Below are 24,409 nucleotides of genomic sequence, written 5' to 3'. Positions count from 1 at the left end.
CTTAGTATACGGGTTCATGTCTATATACCTGTTTGTTTTTTAAACTCCATATTACTACATTCTGCAACTTACTGTCTAAAAATCTGATCTTTTTGGGCTGTTAAAGTCTGTATACTTGTTCTCTGCTAAATTACAGATCCCTTTATGTGGCATGAAAAGTTATATAGAATGAGACAATAGATTGTGAAATATTCTGGGAAGGAATAGGTTAATATGGCATTAGATTGAAAGCAAAAGCTTGGTAGAGAGGGTTACTTTTTCCGGACTTCATAACATTATTTTGACAGAAACCACAGCTTCCTCCCTGATACAGTTAGACATGTGGCCTTCCCCCGTTACTCAGTCACTCCCTTTTCAAATCCCTCCACCTCCACTCTCAGTTGTAGGGGGTAGCAGGTCCAAACTCTGCGCTAAGGTGGCTGTCACTGGGCCCAGGTGATAACTCAGGAGAGGTACTCATGAAAATCAGAGGTTATGATGTGAGTCTGTAAAGCTGTTTCTATGTGTAATGTCGGTCCTCCCCTGTATAGCGCAATCTGTACATCTGCCTCAGTATCTCTCTGTATGGGTTTTGTCTAATTTACTGTTGTTCTCTTTATGCCTGTGCGCCTTATTGTCTTCCTTTCTGACTAATTATCTGCACGTCTTTGCTTGCATTTCTCTTGACATAAAGGAAAAGGTACAAAAATAAAATGTTCTAATAATGTGTTAGAGAATTGTGTTATTTCAATAGAGCATGTAATTGTAAGGGACTTGTATTATCATATCATATGTGCTTTGTTTTCTTGTTGAAAAGCATATTTATATAGGCTCAGGAGGAACAATGCACTTTTAGGTGCTAGCTGGTGATTGGTGGCTGCAAACCTTTATCCTCTTGTCATTTGTTCACCATATGTGTTCATCTAGCTCCCAGTAGTGCATTGCTGCGCTGGAGCTGACTTTTCAACAAAGTATACAAAGAGAAATGATAGAAGTAAATAGGTGCATTTTTTAAAATATATGCTCTATCTTAATCATGAAGTATTAATTTTAACTTGTCCCTTTAACTATGTATTGAATGGAGTTAAATGCATAGTTAAAGTCAGCTCCATAGCACCAATGTACTAATGGGACCTAGCTGAACACATCTGTTAAGGCAATGAGAAGATGCATATCCACCAATCACCAACTAGCTCCGTCTCCCAGTAAAGCTTTGCTGCTCCTGAGAATATTGTTTTTCAACAAAGGATACCAAAAAGAACTAAGTGAACTTGATACTAGAAGCAAATAAAAAAAAATAGCATGTTCTGTCTGAATCATGAAAGCTTAAGTTTGATTTTCGTTCATCTTTAAGTGAAAATGTTAAGATGCAAGTTCATTACAGGAGCAAACAGATTCAACTCTGAGGGGTCGATTTATCAAGCAGCAGCAGCAGACAGGGGCGCAAATACGCGCCCCTGTCCGCCGCAGCTCACCTCTGGCAGGCTGAATTCCGCTGCCAGAATTCAGCATTGCTCACGAGCGCTATTTTGTGTTTGCGTGCAATCCCGTCCCCTGCCCGCGCACAGCCAATCACGCACGGGCAGGAGCTGTCATTCTTCCTGGTTGGACGAAACTGGGGAGACTAAAATTCGCCACCTAAGAGGTGGCAAAAGGTTAGGGAAGCAGCGGTCTGATGACCGCTGCTTGTTAAATATGGACTGGATATAAAGATAGTGTACAGCCCAGCTTCATTCTAAGCAGCAGATGCTATAATGCAGTGAATAAAATATTGTTTTAGATGTGTGTTTTTTAACGCCATTAAGGATGGGGCAAATGGACAAAATCTGAAAAAAGTTCAGATGAAAACAAACTGGAGAAACAGGAAGTCACATGAACTTCGCTGCGATCACGTGACTCCAACGCCCCCGATTGGATCTGGGGGATTGCCTACGATGCTAGGCACGTCCCCCAGCCGGACATTCCTGTTTCTTCCACACGAAAGGGAGCAGGACACTTCAAATGTTTAGACGTTCAATGCCATGCTAATGGCGTTAAAGGCCAGTGCTGTTAGGACAGCATGAAACGTCCTAACAACGTCAACAGGTTAAGTTATAGGCCTCTATTTATCAAGCTGTCTACTTACCGGCATTCGACGGCCCCAATACGCTCGCCTAAGATCGCCGAACATCGCCACCGCGGACCTGAATGAGTTCACCAAATTTATCAAGAAAGCTGTCAAAAAGCTGCGCACCAAGTACGGGGCGATGAGCAGCAGACTGTTGTTAACTAACAGTCATCAATCTTGCTGCTCTTCGGCTTATTCACAGCTTTCTTGCTACCCTGTCACTAAGCACCCACACTATACTATACAGTTTTACCCCCTAAACCGCCGCTCCCGGAGCCCCCCGCAACTAAATAAAGTTATTAACCCCGAAACCGCCGCTCCCGGACCCCGCCGCTAATAAATGTATTAACCCCCTAAACCGCCGCTCCCGGTACCCACCGCCACCTACATTATACTTATTAACCCCTAATCTGCCGCCCCCTATACCGCCGCCACCTACATAAAGTTATTAACCCTTATCCTGCCGCTCCCGGACCCGTCGCAACTAAATAAAATGTTTAACCCCTAAACCGCCACTCCCGGAGCCCACCGCCACCTACATTACATTTATTAACCCCTAATCTGCCCCCCTACACCGCCGCCACTATAATAAACATATTAACCCCTAAACCTAAGTCTAACCCTAACCCTTACACCCCCCTAACTTAAATATTATTTTAATAAATCTAAATAAATTTACTATTATTACTAAATTATTCCTATTTAAAACTAAATACTTACCTATAAAATAAACCCTAAGCTAGCTACAATATAACTAATAGTTACATTGTAGCTAGCTTAGGGTTTATTTTATTTTACAGGCAACTTTGTATTTATTTTAACTAGGTAGAATAGTTATTAAATAGTTATTAACTATTTACTAACTACCTAGCTCCGGTGTTTGGAGGATTGTCCTGGTGAGTTTGCCTGTAGCTACGCCTCCTCCCCTTCATGTGGATTAACTATTTAATAACTACCTAGCTAAAATAAATACAAATTTACCTGTAAAATAAATCCTAACCTAAGTTACATTTACACCTAACACTACACTATCATTAAATGAATTCCCTAAACTAACTACAATTATTTAAAATTAAATTGAATAAACTAAAGTACAAAAAACAACAAACACTAAATTACAGAAAATTAAAAAAAAAATTACAAGAAGTTTAAACTAATTACACCTAATCTAAGCCCCCTAATAAAATAAAAAAGCCCCCCAAAATAATAAAAATCCCTACCCTACACTAAATTACAAATAGCCCTTAAAAGGGCCTTTTGCTGGGCATTGCCCCAAAGTAATCAGCTCTTTTACCTGTAAAAAAAGAAATACAACCCCCCCAACATTAAAACCCACCACCCACACACCCAACCCTACTCTAAAACCCACCCAAAACCCCCTTAAAAAAATCTAACATTAACCCCCTGAAGATCACCCTACCTTGAGCCGTCTTCACCCAGCCGGACACAAGTGGTCCTCCAGAGGGTCCGAAGTCTTCATCCTATCCGGGCAGAAGAGGACCTCCAGACCGGCAGAAGTCTTCATCCAGGCGGCATCTTCTATCTTCATCCTTCCGGAGCGGAGCGGGTCCATCTTCAAGACATTCGACGCGGAGCATCCTCTTCATCCGACAGCTGACGACTGAATGACTGGTCCTTTAAATTACGTCACCCAAGATGGGGTCCCTTGAATTCCGATTGGCTGATAGAATTCTATCAGCCAATCGGAATTAAGGTAGGAAAAATCCTATTGGCTGATGCAATCAGCCAATACGATTGACCTCACATTCTATTGGCTGTTCCAATCAGCCAATAGAATGCAAGCTCAATTCTATTGGCTGATTGCATCAGCCAATAGGATTTTTCCTACCTTAATTCCGATTGGCTGGTAGGATTCTATCAGCCAATCGGAATTGAAGGGACGCCATCTTGGATGACGTCATTTAAAGGACCAGTCATTCAGTCGTCGGCCGTCGGATGAAGAGGATGCTCCGCATCGGATGTCTTTAAGATGGACCCGCTCCAGAAGGATGAAGATAGAAGATGCCGCCTGGATGAAGACTTCTGACGGTCTGGAGGTCCTTTTCTGCCCGGATAGGATGAAGACTTCGGACCCTCTGGAGGACCACTTGTGCCCGGCTGGGCGAAGACGGCACAAGGTAGGGTGATCTTCAGGGGGTTAGTGTTAGTTTTTTTTAAGGGGGTTTGGGTGGGTTTTAGAGTAGGGTTGGGTGTGTGGGTGGTGGGTTTTAATGTTGGGGGGGTTGTATTTTTTTTTTTACAGGTAAAAGAGCTAATTACTTTGGGGCAATACCCCGCAAAAGGCCCTTTTAAGGGCTATTTGTAATTTAGTGTAGGGTAGAAATTTTTATTATTTTGGGGGCTTTTTTATTTTATTAGGGGGCTTAGATTAGGTGTAATTAGTTTAAACTTCTTGTAATTTTTTTTTAATTTTCTGTAATTTAGTGTTTGTTGTTTTTTGTACTTTAGTTTATTCAATTTAATTGTAAATAATTGTAGTTAGTTTAGGGAATTCATTTAATGATAGTGTAGTGTTATGTGTAAATGTAACTTAGGTTAGGATTTATTTTACAGGTAAATTTGTATTTATTTTAGCTAGGTAGTTATTAAATAGTTAATCCACATGAAGGGGAGGAGGCGTAGCTACAGGCAAACTCACCAGGACAATCCTCCAAACACCGGGCGGAAGGCACCGGACCTGCAAACTCTCAGAATAGTAGCGATGGAACACATATAGAGACTGGAGCGAACGGAAAGGTGCAGGCACAGGAGTTGGGGCCAAGCAACCCCAGAAATAGCAACTGGAAGAAAAGGCAGCACTCTCTGTATTGCAAAAAAATGGATGTTTAATCCGTCAGAGCTTATATCAATACAGAAACACACACAGGTAGTGGAGGTGAGAAAGGGGCGTGTCCTTACGCGTTTCGTGCCGTACGGCACTTAGTCATAGGATACCAGATTGTTAAACATTACTAGAATATATACCACTATGCACCAATCACGTAATCGACAAGATTGGAAACAATAGGGAACATATATGAATTGTTAAAAACTTTTCTCAAAAGGATTTCACCTCTTCCTAACGAAGAAAAATAGATACAAAAATAGATACAAACAATGACAATGGAATGCTGAGAAATAGACACCATTACATTTTTTGTTGATACATTTGCGGCATTAGTGGAAGTAGTAGCGATTGCTGTGGGGACTTATGGAATATAATTGTACTTCATGTGACAGGACACTAATATAGATTACAGTCTTGCAAATTTGTTGACTATGGTACATGCAAAGCAAAAAACACAAAGTAAAACGTGCGTGTAAACACATAAGTACATTTATAAAGTTTAACCCAAACCTTAGACATCGATCAACGCATCAAGGATACATCTACTTGCCAATACCGTAATAAACCCGTACAAATGTACATATCAATTTTGATGTCATAGACAATATGAAAAATATTTAATGTTAATGTACAAATAAATGAATACCCGATACAATTGATGCAAAAACCAAGGTATAATTAATAAAAAAATAATTCTTTAGTAAAGTCAATTCGTTCATAATTAATTACCTAAAAGTTAATTATTAAATTTTCAAAGAATTATCTGAAATAATTAAGCAAAAACTAAATTTCACACCTAAAATTCATGTTTTCAAATAATAGAAGGAAAAAACAAAAACTAAAACTGAATATTACACCCAAAATTCATAATTTCAAATGATAAGTGAAAAAAGCAGAGGGTCATATGACTATACTATGCAAATCTTTTTTAGAAGGACATAAATATCCATATAATAAGTCACATACATTTAATCTATAAAGAAGCTTATATCCCACTCTTTATTTAAACAAAAAGGTTCTCTTGTGCTAATGTAAAGATCCAAAATAATTCCTTTTTTGTTAGGATCTTAAATTTGTTACCACCCCTGGGTGGCAACCGTACACAGTCAATTACCTTGATACTAAAATTAGGGACATTTATAAAATGAAGCAAATTAAAATGATTGGCTACACTTGATGTCTTTACATAATTTTTAATATCTCTCCTATGTTCTCCTACTCTTGTTCTAAGAGTGCGGGAGGTTTGACCAACATATTGGGCCCCACAAAAGTTGCACTCCAACATGTAGACTACAAAAGTAGAAGAACAATTTGCATAGTGGTTTATCTTGTAATTCAATCCTGTTGAAGTATTCTTAAATGACTCCCCTTTGGAAATAACTTCACAAGACCCACAATTGTATGACAAACATGGAAAAGTTCTTTTTCGATTCAAACAATTGGACTTCTTCTTATTTGTGCAATTTACAACTAAACTTGGGGCTAACTTATTCCCTAAGGTTGGTGCCTTTTTTTAGACAAATTTAATTCTTTCTATGAAGGGAGATAGAACCTCATCACCCCTCAGAAAGAGCAAATTTCGTTTTAGAATATTACAAACTTTGTTGTATTGTAATGAATATTCAGTTGAAAACACAATTGATTGAGAGAAACCATCTATTTCTTTCCTAGATTTTTTCTTTACATTAGCTGAATGTTCTTCCCTGACTTCTTTTAGGCTCCTCTCTAATGATGTTATGTCATAACCCCTAACCTGAAGTCTTTCTTTTAGGTGTTCAGCTTGTTGTTCAAAAAGTGAATCATTTGACGCATTCCTGTGTAAATGCAGGAATTTACTCTTCGGAATGGCCTTTATGAGATGTTTGGGGTGACACGAATTTGCATGCAGAATTGTGTTGCCCGCAGTTGGCTTCCTATATGTGTCAGTGATAACAGAACCACTATGGACACAACCAGTTAATTTCAAATTTAAATATTGGGCATCAATCAAATGCATGCCTCCCGTGAACTCCAAAGCAAGTTCATTCTCATTAATGTAATGTAAAAAATCATCAAAGACGAAATCTCCCTTAACTATGAAAATGAGATCATCTATGTATCTCATATATAATTGTATGTTGTCTTTAAAAGGATTGTCTGGACTATACAGTGTGCCAAGTTCCCACCATCCCATAAACAGATTCGCAAATGAGGGGGCAAATTTAGCAAATCTGTAAAAAATACTCATCATTGAACATGAAAATATTATGGGACAGCAGGAACTCGACACACTCACAAATATATGCGCTGAATACATCAGAGTAGTTCGTTCTCTGCTTAAGGAAAAATTCAATAGCCTTAATCCCTAATGCATGTGGGATATTAGAATAAAGTGATACCACATCTATCACCACCCACCCAAAGCCCTCACACCACTCCACATTTTCAAGAAGTGAGATAAGGTGGCCTGAGTCTCTAAGATAGCTACTCAGGCCTTTGACTAAAGGTTGTAGGATAGAATCCACCCATTCCGATAATGGCTCAAAAAGTAAACCAATTCCCGAAATGATCAGACGTCCAGGTGGATTAGCTAAATCCTTGTGGGTTTTTTCTTTGAAATTTTATTTTCAACTGGCAGTGACAATGTAAGCAGAGATTTAAAGAGTCTATTTAATGAATTAGAGCGGCTGTTGTTAACAGACCTGTGTCTAATGTGGGATACAGTGGCATTTGAGCACTACATTGGTGCTAATAGGATTCCTAGGGGATTACGAATAAAAAAGTTTCCCTCCTATGATCTGGAGGATGAATCCCTTATTAAGGAATGGAAGGATGCAAAAGGTTGTAGGATAGAATCCACCCATTCCAATAATGGCTCAAAAAGTGAGCCAATTCCCGAAATGATCGGACGTCCGGGTGGATTAGCTAAATCCTTGTGGGTTTTGGGTAGGTGGTGAAAGATGGGCACCACTGGATAAGCAGGGATCAAAGAGGTCCTATCATCTGCTCCAAATATTCCAATTTGTATACCCTCATCTATTAGCCTTTCAAGTTTCTTCTTGAAGACTGCTGTGGGGTTTGAGGATAAGGGCCTGTATGTGACCCCATCAGTCAATTGTCTAGTTGCCTCCTTCATATAGTCACATTTATTCATAACCACGACATTGCCACCCTTATTCCTGGTTTCCCTTTTAGTGTTGTCTAATGTTAAACTATTACTATATTCAATAATCTCCTGTTCAACTTTCTTTTGAAATAAATTCAAGTGTGTTCCCCTGGATTGTATAGGGTAAAAATCTGTAGCAACTTAATGGTATAGTCATTAAGATCCCTATCTCCAGAATCTAGGTCCTTCAAAATCTCTATAGCCATTCTATCACTAAAGTCCAAGTTAGTAGTACATATTGCAGACCTATTAACCTGATCATTATAGGGTTCAGATACATCCACATGAGAGACATCACTAGGGACATCAGTTTCTAGCTCACAAAAATATATTTTTAATGCTAGTTTGCGTACAAACCTATTGATGTCAATTAAAGTGGAAAAAACAGAAAAATCATGTGAAGGTGCAAACCCCAAACCCTTGGTTAATACACTTATATGATCTGCATTAAGATCAAAATTTGATAAATTGAGAACAGTCAATTTTAATTCTTCTTCTTTTCCCTTTTGGAACTTCTCCTTTCTTCTCCTATGGCCTGCTCGTCTGGTTTTTTTCCTTTCTTGCCTAAAGGGACCTCATTACTTCTAACTTTTGGACGCATCACTGGCTGTTCTTTCTCAATATCTTTATCCTTTGGTATCTGAAAAGACAAAGAGGGTTGGGGAGAGAGAGAGGAGGAAGAAGAGGAGTCCACATCACTGCTGTCAGTACTAGAAGAATTGGGTTCTGATGTCTCTGGTTCAGTAGATGAAAAATTCCCTCTAGGGTCTGTCTGGCCTTTCTTCAATATTGATTTAGGCTCTAATATTGGTGAGGAGGTCTTCATCCAATGTCCCTTCTTTTTATCTTTATCTTTTTTTGAAGATTGTGCCTTAGCGCTGTCATTATCTCTATCCACTTGTTTATCCTCCTTTGGGGAATCTTGCGCTCAGATTTTCTTGTTGTTAAATCTTTTATGTCCACCAGGAGTAACGCGCTTCTGCCTCATAGCAAACCTAGACCAATCATAAACTTTATTATTATTGTAGTCATCTTGATCTCGAATGAACTTGCGTCCTTTCACTGTTGCTAAGTCATCATCTGATATTTTAATCTTTGTTTTCATCAAAAGCTTCAATTCGGGATATCTCTCATCAGATTTGTGTGTTTTTAATTCATTCTTCAGTGTTAAGATACGTCCCTTTAAAGCTGTTCTCTTCATATTCTTGCTTTTAACCAATATGTTAAGCAATGTAATCGAGCATAATGTCAATGCATCCTTCCATTCCTTAATAAGGGATTCATCCTCCAGATCATAGGAGGGAAACTTTTTTATTCTTAATCCCCTAGGAATCCTATTAGCACCAATGTAGTGCTCAAATGCCACTGTATCCCACATTAGACGCAGGTCTGTTAACAACAGCCATTCTAATTGATTAAATAGACTCTTTAAATCTCTGCTTACATTGTCACTGCCAGTTGAAAAAAAAAAATTCAAAGAAAAAACCCAGAGGATTTAGCTAATCCACCCGGACGTCCGATCATTTCGGGAATTGGCTCACTTTTTGAGCCATTATCGGAATGGGTGGATTCTATCCTACAACCTTTAGTCAAAGGCCTGAGTAGCTATCTTAGAGACTCAGGCCACCTTATCTCACTTCTTGAAAATGTGGAGTGGTGTGAGGGCTTTGGGTGGGTGGTGATAGATGTGGTATCACTTTATTCTAATATCCCACATGCATTAGGGATTAAGGCTATTGAATTTTTCCTTAAGCAGAGAACGAACTACTCTGATGTATTCAGCACATATATTTGTGAGTGTATCGAGTTCCTGCTGTCCCATAATTTTTTCATGTTCAATGATGAATATTTTTTACAGATTTGTGGAACAGCGATGGGGGCTACATTTGCCCCCTCATTTGCGAATCTGTTTATGGGATGGAGGGAACTCGGCACACTGTATAGTCCAGACAATCCTTTTAAAGACAACATACAATTATATATGAGATACATAGATGATCTAATTTTTATAGTTAAGGGAGATTTCGTCTTTGATGATTTTTTACATTACATTAATGAGAATGAACTTGCTTTGGGGTTCACGGGAGGCATGCATTTGATTGATGCCCAATATTTGGATTTGAAATTAACTGGTTGTGTCCATAGTGGTTCTGTTATCACTGACACATATAGGAAGCCAACTGCGGGCAACACAATTCTGCATGCAAATTCGTGTCACCCCAAACATCTCATAAGAGCCATTCCGAAGAGTAAATTCCTGCATTTACACAGGAATGCGTCAAATGATTCACTTTTGGAACAACAAGCTGAACACCTAAAAGAAAGACTTCAGGTTAGGGGTTATGACCTAACATCATTAGAGAGGAGCCTAAAAGAAGTCAGGGAAGAACATTCAGCTAATGTAAAGAAAAAATCTAGGAAAGAAATAGATGGTTTCTCTCAATCAATTGTGTTTTCAACTGAATATTCATTACAATACAACGAAGTTTGTAATATTCTAAAACGAAATTTGCTCTTTCTGAGGGGTGATGAGGTTCTATCTCCCTTCATAGAAAGAATTAAATTTGTCTCAAAAAAGGCACCAACCTTAGGGAATAAGTTAGCCCCAAGTTTAGTTGTAAATTGCACAAATAAGAAGAAGTCCAATTGGTTGAATCGAAAAGGAACTTTTCCATGTTTGTCATACAATTGTGGGTCTTGTGAAGTTATTTCCAAAGGGGAGTCGTTTAAGAGTACTTCAACAGGATTGAATTACAAGATAAACCACTATGCAAATTGTTCTTCTACTTTTGTAGTCTACATGTTGGAGTGCAACTTTTGTGGGGCCCAATATGTTGGTCAAACCTCCCGCACTCTTAGAACAAGAGTAGGAGAACATAGGAGAGATATTAAAAATTATGTAAAGACATCAAGTGTAGCCAATCATTTTAATTTGCTTCATTTTATAAATGTCCCTAATTTTAGTATCAAGGTAATTGACTGTATACGGTTGCCACCCAGGGGTGGTAACAAGTTTAAGATCCTAACAAAAAAGGAATTATTTTGGATCTTTACATTAGGCACAAGAGAACCTTTTGGTTTAAATAAAGAGTGGGATATAAGCTTCTTTATAGATTAAATGTATGTGACTGTTATTTTATGGAGATTTATATCCTTCTAAAAAAGATTTGCATAGTATAGTCATATGACCCTCTGCTTTTTTCACTTATCATTTGAAATTATGAATTTTGGGTGTAATATTCAGTTTTAGTTTTTGTTTTTTCCTTCTATTATTTGAAAACATTAATTTTAGGTGTGAAATTTAGTTTTTGCTTAATTATTTCAGATAATTCTTTGAAAATTTAATAATTTACTTTTAGGTAATTAATTATGAACGAATTGACTTTACTAAAGAATTAATTTTTTATTAATTATACCTTGGTTTTTGCATAAATTGTATCGGGTATTCATTTATTTGTACATTAACATTAAATATTTTTCATATTGTCTATGACATCAAAATTGATATGTACATTTGTACGGGTTTATTATGGTATTGGCAAGTAGATGTATCCTTGATGTGGTTGATCCTTGTCTAAGGTTTGGGTTAAACTTTATAAATGTACTTATGTGTTTACACGCACGTTTTACTTTGTGTTTTTTTGCTTTGCATGTACCATAGTCAACAAATTTGCAAGACTGTAATCTATATTAGTGTCCTGTCACATGAAGTACAATTATATTCCATAAGTCCCCACAGCAATCGCTACTACTTCCACTAATGCCGCAAATGTACAATCCATTGTCATTGTTTGTATCTATTTTTGTATCTATTTTTCTTCGTTAGGAAGAGGTGAAATCCTTTTGAGAAAAGTTTTTAACAATTCATATATGTTCCCTATTGTTTCCAATCTTGTCACTTACGTGATTGGTGCATAGTGGTATATATTCTAGTAATGTTTAACAATCTGGTATCCTATGACTAAGTGCCATACGGCACGAAGCGCGTAAGGACACGCCCCTTTCTCACCTCCACTACCTGTGTGTTTTTCTGTATTGATGTAAGCTCTGACGGATTAAACATCCATTTTTTTGCAATACCGAGAGTGCTGCCTTTTCTTCCAGTTATTAAATAGTTAATAACTATTTAATAACTATTGTACCTAGTTAAAATAAATACAAAGTTGCCTGTAAAATAAAAATAAACGATAAGCTAGCTACAATGTAACTATTAGTTATATTGTAGCTAGCTTAGGGTTTATTTTATAGGTAAGTACTTAGTTTTAAATATGAATAATTTAGTTAATAATAGTAAATTTATTTAGATTTATTAAAATAATATTTAAGTTAGGGGGGTGTTAGGGTTAGACTTAGGTTTAGGGGTTAATATGTTTATTATAGTGGCGGCGGTGTGGGGGGGCAGATTAGGGGTTAATAAATATAATGTAGGTGGCGGCTGGGTCCAGGAGCGGCGGTTTAGGGGTTAATACATTTATTAGAGTTGCTGCGGGGTCCGGGAGCGGCTGTTTAGGGGTTAATAAGTATAAAGTAGGTGGCGGCGGTGTAGGGGGGGCAGATTAGGGGTTTTTAGACTCGGGGTACATGTTAGGGTGTTAGGTGTAGGCATTTCCCATAGGAATCAATGGGATATTGGGCAGCAGCGAACATGAACTTTTGCTGCTGTCAGACTCCCATTGATTCCTATGGCATCCGCCGCCTCCAGGTACACTGGGCCGGAAAAGTGCCGAGTGTACCTGGTAGGATCTTGATAACTAGCAAAAGTAGTCAGATTGTGCCGAACTTGCGTTCGGAACATCTGTAGTGACGTAACCATCGATCTGTGTCGGAGTCCGGCGGTTCGTTTGTTACGTCACTATCTGGTTACGTCACATCTGTAGTGACGTAACCATCGATCTGTGTCGGAGTCCGGCGGATCGTATGTTACGTCACTATATTCTACTTTTGCCGGTCTCTAGCCTTTGATAACTAAGGCGAATCAGGCTCGCCACAAATACGCTGGGGAATTCCAGCAAATTTGCGGGTGACAGCTTGATAAATAGAGGCCTATATGCGCACCACGCTAAGACAGGGCTAAAATACAAGTGGAGCACTACCATTAGTGCGAGAGTGATATAGAAATATCGCAGTTGCGTTAATATGCAAAAGTATTACAAGTTGAAAGCAAATGCATTTGTTCGAGCGCAATCAAATTTAAGGCACGTCGGGTTAGGGCGACTGAAGACTTTGCGTAAAGAGTTAGAGATAAAATAAAAGTTGCACCAAGCACAACATAAATACATTAAGATAAACTATTACACTCATATATACACTATCTAATAAAAAATATTCATATGAATATAAATACAATTTTTTTATAAGGATTCAAAGTTAAAGGGACATTATACACTCATTTTTTCTTTGCATAAATGTTTTGTAGATGATCTATTTATATAGCCCATAAAGTTTTTTTTTTAAAAAAAATGTATAGTTTTGCTTATTTTTAAATAACATTGCTCTGATTTTCAGATTCCTAACCAAGCCCCAAAGTTTTATGTGAATACCGTCAGCTACCTTCTCCAGCTTGCTCCTGTTTGTGTAAAGGGTCTTTTCATATGCAAAAGAAGGGGGAGGGGGGAGTGTCTTATTTCCCACTTGCAGTGGACTTTCCAACTACCTTTTCAACAGAGCTAAACTGAGAGCTTCTAATTGAGTTTTGAAACAGTTTTATACTGGATTTTTAGATCAGTATCTGTGCATCTTATTCTTTATAGTAGTGTCTATTACATGCAGTTATATGAAAATTAGTGTATACTGTCCCTTTAATGGTATATGGCCATGTATTTGACTGCAAATAGCTATTATATATATATATATATATATATATATGTATATATGTGTGTAAATAATAATTATATAATAATATTTAATAATGTGCTGGTGGTTTACTGTAAATATTTCACATTCCAATGTTCTTCACATACAGGAAAATGTTATTTTTATTTTAAATAAATGTTTGTGTATATATCTATCTATTTATATATCGACTAGAATAGCACACTCCCACCCGCTAGAAATCTCCAGACCAGGGTGCATAAACCATAAATAAAGTCCAATAATATGCACTCACTGGATTTAAACACAGCACACTTTATTCAGTTGTGACGTTTCGGGGCATTCACCCCTTCCTCAGGAAAATGTTATTTTTATTTTAAATAAATGTTTGTGTATATATCTATCTATTTATATAGATATATAGGTATAGATATATATTTGACATTAACATTATCAGATATCTACAGTATATATAAATATATATTTAATAGTAAAAATTACATTTCTTTCTACGTGAAGAACATTTAAATGCAAAACGCATAACGCACTTCGGGTTGCATAATTAGAGTTTAATGTCGGAAACAGTGTTAGTTCATGTGGGTCATTTAGATAACATTGTGCTAGTAGACTGTCCCTTTAAGTAACCGGCTCAGATGACTCTTGGGTATACGTTCATACTGCCATCAATTTCCAATCAGATGTTGTACCGTTCTGTCACTCAAATAAGGAAAACACTGATGCTGGCAGCTGTGTAGAAGTTAATATAGTTAATATCAGGTGTTCAAAGCTTTAAAAGGTAAAGCAGTGTTTCAGATCGGTAACTCAAAAATACACAAAACATGCACAGTGCTACTGCTTTGCTCTTTCCATTGAAAGTACAGGGCATGATTCATACGTAGCTCATGCCTAAAAATGCTTTGGTAACAACCACTTGTAATCCAAACTGAGTGCAACCGATTCAGCAAGACTTGTAACTGGACTCTAAATCTAGCAAACTTAAAATTAAACGTTCATGACTCAGGAAGGCTCAGGAGCAGCATTGTAAAAACATGTGAGCCTATGAGAAGAGGCATATATGCATAGCAACCAATCACCATCTATCTCACAGTAGTGAGTGATACTGAGCTTACCTAGATCTGCTCTTATTTAACAAATGATACCAAGAAAACAAAGCAAATGTGATAATAGAAGTAAATTGGAAAGTCTTTCAAAATTTCATGGTCTGTCTGAATAAAAAGTTTAGTTTTGTCTTTACTGTTTCTTTAACCCCCTTAAAGGGACAGTATACACTCATTTTCATATAGCTGCATGTAATAGACACTACTATAAAGAATAAGATGCACAGATACTGATATAAAAATCCAGTATAAAACTGTTTCAAAACGTACTTAGAAGCTGTCAGTTTGGCTCTGTTGAAAAGGCAGTTGGAAAGCCCACTTCAAGTGGGAAATAAGACACTCCCCCCTCCCCCTTCTTTTGCATATGAAAAGACCCTTTACACAAACAGGAGCAAGCTGGTGAAGGTAGCTGACGGTATTCACATAAAACTTTGGGGCTTGATTAGGAGTCTAAAAATCAGAGCAATGTTATTTAAAAATAAGCAAAACTATTCATTTATTTAAAAAAAAACTTTATGGGCTATATAAATAGATAATCTACAAGACATTTATGCAAAGAAAAAATGAGTGTATAATGTCCCTTTAACCACATGTGACAACTCATGGTCGTCATTCACACAAGCAGTTAAGTGCTGATGACAACTACGTGACGTCACTCAGGGAGGCTTTAGGAGCTCATCATGCCCCAAATCCCCAGTGGACCAGCATCTCCAGGCAAATCCTGGGATGCCATTGACGGCCCCATGCCCAGCCCCTGTGAAACAGGAAGTAAAAGGCAGCTCTATAGGACTTAAAGGAGCTGGATGTGTGGTAAGTATTTTAAACCCCTCAATCTCAGCTTGTAGAAACTCCGAAGACTACCCATACATACTAAATAATAAAGTAAAAATCACCCACACTGTTTGCAATGGCCCCTTGTTTTAACACCCTAAAGCCCCTCTTTAACTCCTTCCCGTCCCGTCGTTAGGCTGTTCCATTCTGTCTTAACTGCGCTGGGCTTTATCCCTGGTAGGACGGCATGGAACGTCCTAGCCGTTTGGCTGTCCCGAAGCCATAGCCGCTTCCTAAATGGGATCATGTACTGGAGGGTATGCCTAGCGTCATAGGCACTCCCCCCTGACCCGATCCCATCATTGAAATAATGCGATCGCTTCATGATTGCGTGACTTCAATTTTTACTTATTTGTTTAGATCGGAATAGAAAATCCTATTTAATCAGATTTAAAAAAAAAAAATCATTGATTTTTATCCACCTTGATTTGCGGTGATATTGGTTTCAGTGACATACATTACTATTGGGGCGCCCCCTTTCTCATTTTTTTTTATATACAGGTCAATAAAAATGTTTATTTTTTAACTTATATATTCCTTTATGTGGGGATCAAGAAAAGGGTGTGTGAGATGGGGACATGGTTTGACCCTGAATGCTAGTGCATAAGAAAATGTCAATTACACTGAGAACCTTGTCCCTCATATTATAAGATGATTTAAAGGGACATTGTACACTAGATTTTTCTTTGCATTTGTAGATGATCCATTTATATAGCCCATCTGGGAGTGTTTTTATAAAAATGTATAGTTTTGCTTATTTTTTTAATAACATTGTGATGATTTTTAGACTCCTAACCAAGCCCCACACTGTCAGATGTATACACGCGTTTACAGACTCCTGCTGGCTCCAGTTTATGTTATCTGTCTTTTCATATGCAGGGAAAGGGGGTCTGCTCTTTTTGCTTTCCAGCCCATTTCATAGGGTGTTCCAGTTCTAAGTAAGTGTTTAAAAGGTTTTATACTGGATTTTTAGAGCAGCATCTGTGCATATCCTTCTTTATAGTAGTGTCTATTACATGCAGTTAAATGAAAATTGGTGTATACTGTCCCTTTAACTACAGTGTAATGTCCATTCAAGGACTACTAAACACAGTAGAATAGCATCATCAGTAAATGCATAATAAAAATACAATGAAAAAGCATTTAGTTTGAATTTCAAATGAGTAATAGATTTCTTGCTGACACATTTTAAACTTTGTTCTATTTTCCCTCCCACACACTGCATCATGTGATAACCATAAGCCAACCACAAAATGCATATATATATATATATATATAATATGTAAATCTGGCACATGCTCAGCAGGAGCTGGTGTCTCAGAAAGTGTTCATATAAAAAAACTGTGCATATTTAGATAGTGAAAGACAAGTGAATTGGAAAGTTGTTTAAAAGTTTAATTTTGACATGAGTGTCCCTTTAAAGAAAGTATGAAAGTATTTGGTTCTTTTCTTTTGAACCTGTAATACATGATCTAGCACCCTCAACTAAACCTATAGGTTTTAATAAGTGCGAGGGTAAACCTTGCATGTAACAATTTACTAATTTTAGATGCAGCCAAAAACATATATAATTATATATTTATTAAGCCACTCACATATAGACAGGCAAAGATTTTAAACAATCTATTTAGCTGGACATTCTCCTACTCCCACTTGCCTCACACTCATCATTTGTATTTTTCTTCTTCTTGTAGAAGGCTACGTTTTACTGAGCTCTGTTTCTTTCCATACATTCTATGCAACATGAATGCCTAGCGCTGACACCTGTCTGTTCCATACATATAAACGGCAAGGGTCATATCATGCCTCTTCATGTAAAGGTTTTCTGGCTATCCATATGGCTGGGATAATAGAACAAGGCAAGAGAACTACTGTTAAAAGAGAACAATGACTACCTTTATTGAGATGTAATGTTCATAAACATTAATGTTCCAGACTCTTTCAAGCCCTTAAAGGGACAGTAAACCTCAAAAATAATGTTATATAATTCTGCACATAGTGCAGAATTATGTAACATTATATTAGCCTTATCTGTATAAAACATAATATTCCCTTTTAATATTTAAAACCCCCCGGCTGTTTTACAGACCCGCTCTCTGCTGAGCGGGTCTGTTTTATTCACACAGCGCATCGGGCCAGCTGTATAGTCACAGCCCGGCCCGACCGTGCCATTATACACAGTGCAGCTCGCTCCTGCTCTGTCTGACAGCAGGAGCGAGCTGCACTGTGTATAATGGCACGGTCGGGCCGGGCTGTGACTATACAGCTGGCCCAATGCGCTGTGTGAATAAAACAGACCCGCTCAGCAGAGAGCGGGTCTGTAAAACAGCCGGGGGTTTTTAAAATTAAAAGGGAATATTACGTTTTATACAGATAAGGCTAATATAATGTTATATAATTCTGCACTATGTGCAGAATAATATAACATTATTTTTAAGGTTTACTGTCCCTTTAATCAAATTAAGAGCTGGATAGAGCCTGAAACAATGATGTTTATGAATATTATCCCTCATTAAAGGTACTCTTTGTTCTCTTTTAACAGTAGTGCTGTTGCTTTATTCTTCTTTATTATGTTGATTGAAGTGAGCAACGAGCACACTGGAAATGTGTTTTGAAAAAGAGTGCTGTGCTCAAATATTGTATTTATCTATATGGTTTTAATAGTCCAAACCCACCTCACTACTCTAGTAGGCAGATCATTGTTGTTTCTATGGCTACCAAGAGGTACATGAGACTACTCATTTTTAAAAGGGCAATCCCTTCTTTCATATTAGTATTTTGTGTATGTGTTGCATGGTGTGGGATAATGTGGTGCTACTACCCTCCATACAATAAAAACATTAAAGGGACAGTCTACTCCAAAATTGTTATTGTTTAAAAAGATACAGTTAGGTCCGTAAATAATTGGAAACTGATACAATTTTCCTAATTCTGGCTCTGTACACCACCACAATGGATTTGAAATGAAACAACTGAGATGCAATTGAAGTGCAGACTTTCATCTTTAATTTAAGGGGTTAAACAAAACATATCGTATGAAACATTTAGGAATTGCAACCATTTACATACACAGTCCCCTTATCTCAGGGGGGTTCACAATCATAAATAAAATGCTCATTTTTAATACTTTGTTGAGAATCCTTTGCATGCAATGACTGTTTGAAGTCTGGAACACATGAACATCACCAAACGCTGGGTTTACTTCTTTGTGATGCTTCTTCAATTGTTGTTTGTTCATGGTTCTTTCTGCCCTAAGTTTAGTCTTCAGCAAGTGAAATGCATGCTCGATCAGGTTGAAATCAGGTGATTGACTGGGCACAGAATATTCCACTTCTTTGCCTTAAAAAACTCCTGAGTTGCATTTACATTAGGTTTTGGGTCATTGTCTATCTGTAAAGTGAAGCGCCATCCAATCAACTTCACTGAATTTGTCTGAATCTGAGAAGACAATATATCCCTATACACTTCAGAATTCATCAGGCTGCTTCTGTCTTCTGTCACATCATCAATAAACACTAGTGACCCAGTGCCATTGGAAGCCATGCATGCCTATGCCATCACACTGCTTCCGCCATATTTTACAGATGATGTGGTATGCTTCGGATCATGAGCCGTTCCATACTTTTTTCTTCCCATCATTCTGGAACAGGTTGATCTTAGTTTCATCTGTCCCAATAATGCTGTTCCAGAACTGGGATGACTTTTTTAGATGTTTTTTTGGCAAAGTCTAATCTGGCCTTTCTATTCTTGAGGTTTATGAATGGTTTGCACCTTGTGGTGAACCCTCTGTATTTGCTCTTGTGAAGCCTTCTCTTTATGGTAGCCTTGGATAATGATGTGCCTACCTCCTGGATAGTGTTCTTCACTTGGCTGGATGTTGTGAAAGGATTTTTCTTTACCATGGAAAGGATCCTACAATCATCAACCACTGTTATCTTCCGTGGACATCCTGGCCTTTTTGTGTTGCCTTCTTTTTTTCTCAGAATGTACCAAACTGTTGATTTGGCCATTCCTATTGTTCCTGCTATCTCTCTGATGGATTTCTTTTTTCTTTTTCTTTGCAGCCTAAGGATGGCCTGTTTCACTTGCATTGAGAGCTCCTTTGAAAGCATGTTGTGGGTTCACAGCAACAACTTCCAAATGTGAATGCCACACCTGGAATCAACTCCAGACCTTATACCTGCATAATCGATGATGAAATAATGAATGAATAGCCCACACCTGTACATAAAACAGCTTTTAAGTCAATTGTACAATTACTTTTGGTCCATTGAAAAAGAGGGTGCTTCCTATTGAAGAGCTGTAATTCCTAAACCCTTCCTCTAATTTGGATGTGAATACCCTCAAATTGAAGCTGAGTGCAATTTAAGCCCATATTCATTATTTAATTTTAACTTGAATTTATTTTGGCAAACAGCTAAAATAAAAAGACTTGTGCCAGTGTCCTATTATTTACAGACCTACTTGTAGATAAGATAATCCCTTTATTACCCATTCCCCAGTTTTGCATAGCCAACATGGATATATTAATATATTTTTTTCCTCTGTGATCACCTTGTAGCTAAGCCTCTTCTGACAGCTCCCTTATCACATGGCTTTTTATTTATTATCTATTGACTTGCATTTTAGCCAGTTATTGCTGTGTCCTGCACAACTCCATGGGAGAGAGCACAATGTTATCTATTTGACACACATGAATTAGCAGTCTCTTGTTGTGAAAAGCTAATAAAAAATCATGTGATAAGAGGCTGCCTGTAGTGACTTAGAAACAGGCAGACATTTAGAGGTTTAAATGTTATAAAGTATATAATATAACAAATGTTGGTTGTGCAAAGCTGGGGAATGGGTAGTAAAGGCGTTATTTATATTTTTAAAAAATAACAATTTTGATGTAGGCCATCTCTTTAAGGGATTGTAGATTTATGGTGATCACCTACTAGGGGCAGGAGTATGATCCCCCTCATTGGAAATAGGTGGCTCCCCTCTTTCTAAAATGGGCTCTTATTCACCTCTGTATGGCTTATGGTGGGTGGCAGGAAATCTAAAATACCCCCACTCTCTCTTAAAAAAGTACCATAGGACTTAGTGGGGCTTGTTATAACCAATAACATATGAATCACCTGCAAATTAGAGGGGATATGACACTCACTAAAAAAAGGAAATCCACCTCTCATCCCATTCTAAGTAATACAGAGGTTGAGAAAATTGTTGCACAACATTTTCCCTGGTCCTCCAGAAAATATCTCACTAGTATTCAATTGGGTAGGTGATAACCAACTGTTTTTCACACTGATTACCTGTATCTGGGAGAAAGTACCCGTTACCTAAGTACTTATTTGAAAGATAAGTTTCCCTATGAGCCATGCAGGCTGAAAAATAGGCCCATCCAGCCAATACTACTTTTTGGCTGGTACTGCAGTTGACTGACACTTTTATGGTGATCACCTGAATCTTAGAAGGTATTGACCTCCTCAGTGACAAGGGCAAATTACACTCTTTTCAATGAAAGACTGAATTCCTACTATGTGCTGGAAAGGCTATTATACTAACAACTTTTTTTTAGTTTAAAGGAATGATAAATTTTCATCCTCTGAAATCTATGAGAATATGTATATTCAAAAATATGGAGTAAAATGCTAAAGTAGATGTGAAACGTGTTATTAGATGGACTGGAATACTGATGGTCATAGGTCTCACTCTGTATGTATCTGGCAAATTTAACAAAGTACATTTGATTGGTTGGAATAAACCTCACTGAGTTCTGTGTTTATAACTGATGAAGAAAGCCATGTGTCTTTGGAATATTTATAGGCTTCTATATGTGTTGAACCTAAATAAATGTGACATGTATTTTCGTTATAAAGTGTCCATATCCTGTTTTGTTTAAAGATCACTTAAATAGGGATTTTGAAACCCTCAGGAATACAGCATCTGGGTTTAGTGGTTGTGCATTGTCCCCATCTCACATTTCCTCTTTATGCCTATCTATATCTCTATCACTGTTGAACAAGGTACACAAATAAATCATGCTTGTCTCAATAGTTAATGATACATTTGTGTTCACAAACCAATGTTTTCATATTTTGCTCTTCAATCTCTCAGTATGTCTTTATTATTGTCTATTATTATTAATTATTATATTATTATTATTATTTAATCCTCATTGTGTTTGGAATGTTCTGAATCTTTCTCTTCTTTCTGTTTTATCTTGCCCCGATAGAGATAGCTATATGTATACATGAGTTGTTTGTCTGCATCTGTGCTTTGTCATTTGCAGTGATGCTTTATGTCACTTTCACCAATGACACTTCCACTCACTGGCCCTCAAATGGAGCTGTCTGATCATATCCAGACTTCCCAAGTGGAGAATGTCCGTGTAACCTGCCCCTTAATGCCCCCCATAACTGGAACTCTGTGTGTGAGCAGCCATCATCTCTTGTTGTCAGCCCTTCCTGAGGGGGATGAAGATCATGATGGAGAAAGACTTGAGTTATGGCTCCTGCATCGTGCTGTGGACTCAGTGGAGAAGAGGTCAATATTAATAATTGTATTAACCACCTTTGCAAGTAATATTGGTGTACGACTTAAGTTATTCTTTAATCTGTTACCCCCTGTAGTGTTCAGAACATTGTCCGCTTCCGGAGCAAGGAGATTGTAGAGGGTTCTGAGGGAAAGACAGGCTCGGGGTCAATAACACTGAAGTGTAAAGATCTTCGAGTTATTCAACTGGAAATCCCAAGCATGGAGGCAACACTGAACATTGCCCGCTCTGTGCAGGTTAGTGACAAGTGTAACTAAAAACATGAGATATGTTTGCATGCTGTGCTTCATATGATTTAGCAGCAGGCTATCTGGTCAGAAACTCTACTGCCCCTGCATCTTTCTTCACCATTAACCAGGTGGTGATATGTGTTACTGTAATGTATTCAGCTTTCTTTTTAGATAGGTTACTTTTATAATATATTACAACGGACATTCATAAAAGAGGGCTCCTAGTAACAAGATGTGACATTATGCCCAGTAGGGAAAATATATACTATTACAGTATTGATATTGTTCATGTATTGTACATGCTGTAAAAAGGAGCCACATTAGAATAGCTTTTGAAACTAGACATGTTACAATTCAAAGCCACTCCAATTCATCAGGGAAAAAAACCCAGCTTTTCTATTCAAATCCACACTTACTTTGGGCATATTCCAATCCATCTGAATTTACTTTTCAGTCCAGTGTTCTGTAAAGAGATCTAATACTCAAGAATAGTTTACGCATTGACAATGGCTACATTTATAGCAAGCACATAAACATCAATTAATAAAAAGTCATAATTACATTTTCATAGTTCAGATAGAGCTAAAATTCTATCAAATTTACTTTATTAATTTGATATCCTTTGTCGAAAAGCATACCTAGTTAGGCTCAGGAGCAGCAATGCACTACTGGGAGCTAGCTGGTGACTGGTGGATATGCACATATGCATCATGTCATTCACTAACCAGGTGTGTTCAACTACTAGGTCTTAGTATGCATTGCTGCTCCTGAGTTTCAGTGCAGAAAGTCTAGTCAAAAATAAACGTTCATGATTCAGATAGGGCATGTAGTTTTAAACAACTTTCCAATTTACTTGTATCATCAAATTTGCTTTGTTTTCTTAGTATTCTTTGTTGAAAGCTAAACCTAGGTAAACTCATATATTAAATTCTAAGCCCTTGAAGGCCGCCTCTTATCTCAGTGCATTTTGATAACATTGTGCTCACTCCTGTGGATTTACCTATGAGTCAGCACTGATTGGCTAAAATGCAGGTCTGTCAAAAGAACTGAAATATGGAAGCAGTCTGCAGAGACTTAGATACAAGGTATTCACAGAGCTAAAACATATTTTAATATAACTGTGTATAAATATTACAGTGTTGGTTATGCAAAACTGGGGAATAGATAATAAAGGGATTATCTATCTTTTTAAACAATAACAATTCATGAGTAACCTGTCCCTTTAAACTATTTGCTTAAGGTGTTAAAAGCATGGCTATGTGCAAGCAATAATACAATACTAAAAATACTTTAACACATTATTTTCTTTTTGCTTGTTTATATCCCTTTAAAAAATATAATTAGTTTAAAAAATAACCTCTTATTTTCAACAACAGAAAAACACCTTAATATAAAGACAGACAAGCTCAGATCACTTTTTTGAGATGTTAATGTTATGCGGACATGAAAATATTAATATTTCACATTCCAATGTTCTTTACATAGCAGGATATGTTCTATTTATTCATTAATACATATTTGTACATATATCTGCTGTGTTTTGTGCTAAAATATATATCTATTCCTATATATCTATTTAAAAATATATAGAGCATACTCTGCTATGTGCCGAACATTGGAATGTGAAATATTTCCAGTAAATGCACAGTATAACATTTTATTAAATATAAATATTGCATACATATAATTTTACATGTTTTCATCTACTTAACCGCAAAGGGCTCCAAAACTTGTTTATATATATACAGGGGTGCCAATATTTCTGGCCATGACTGTATATATATATATATATATATATA

At 37.2% G+C, this 24,409-nt stretch overlaps 1 protein-coding gene across 4 annotated transcripts in view; it reads left to right on the top strand.

Annotated features, from left to right (window-relative positions):
• Positions 1-361: 361 nt before the first annotated feature.
• The window catches only part of LOC128651839 (myotubularin-related protein 9-like), a 158,902-nt gene continuing 134,854 nt past the window's right edge, over positions 362-24,409 (top strand). For 3 of the 4 annotated variants that reach the window (XM_053704822.1, XM_053704821.1, XM_053704819.1), the window contains exons 1-3: positions 370-479; positions 22,117-22,370; positions 22,457-22,616. In XM_053704822.1, the coding sequence (XP_053560797.1) occupies positions 22,126-22,370; positions 22,457-22,616 (405 nt within the window). In that variant the 5' untranslated portion in view covers positions 370-479; positions 22,117-22,125. Of the gene's footprint in view, positions 480-22,116; positions 22,371-22,456; positions 22,617-24,409 lie in introns of all 4 variants that reach the window. The other variant, XM_053704820.1, reaches the window with a different exon arrangement.

This window comes from Bombina bombina, chromosome 3 (assembly GCF_027579735.1).
Source record: "Bombina bombina isolate aBomBom1 chromosome 3, aBomBom1.pri, whole genome shotgun sequence".
NCBI classification, from domain to species: domain Eukaryota; kingdom Metazoa; phylum Chordata; class Amphibia; order Anura; family Bombinatoridae; genus Bombina; species Bombina bombina.
The sequence above is the reverse complement of the archived record's forward strand: the minus strand, read 5'-3'. Positions and strand labels throughout refer to the sequence as shown.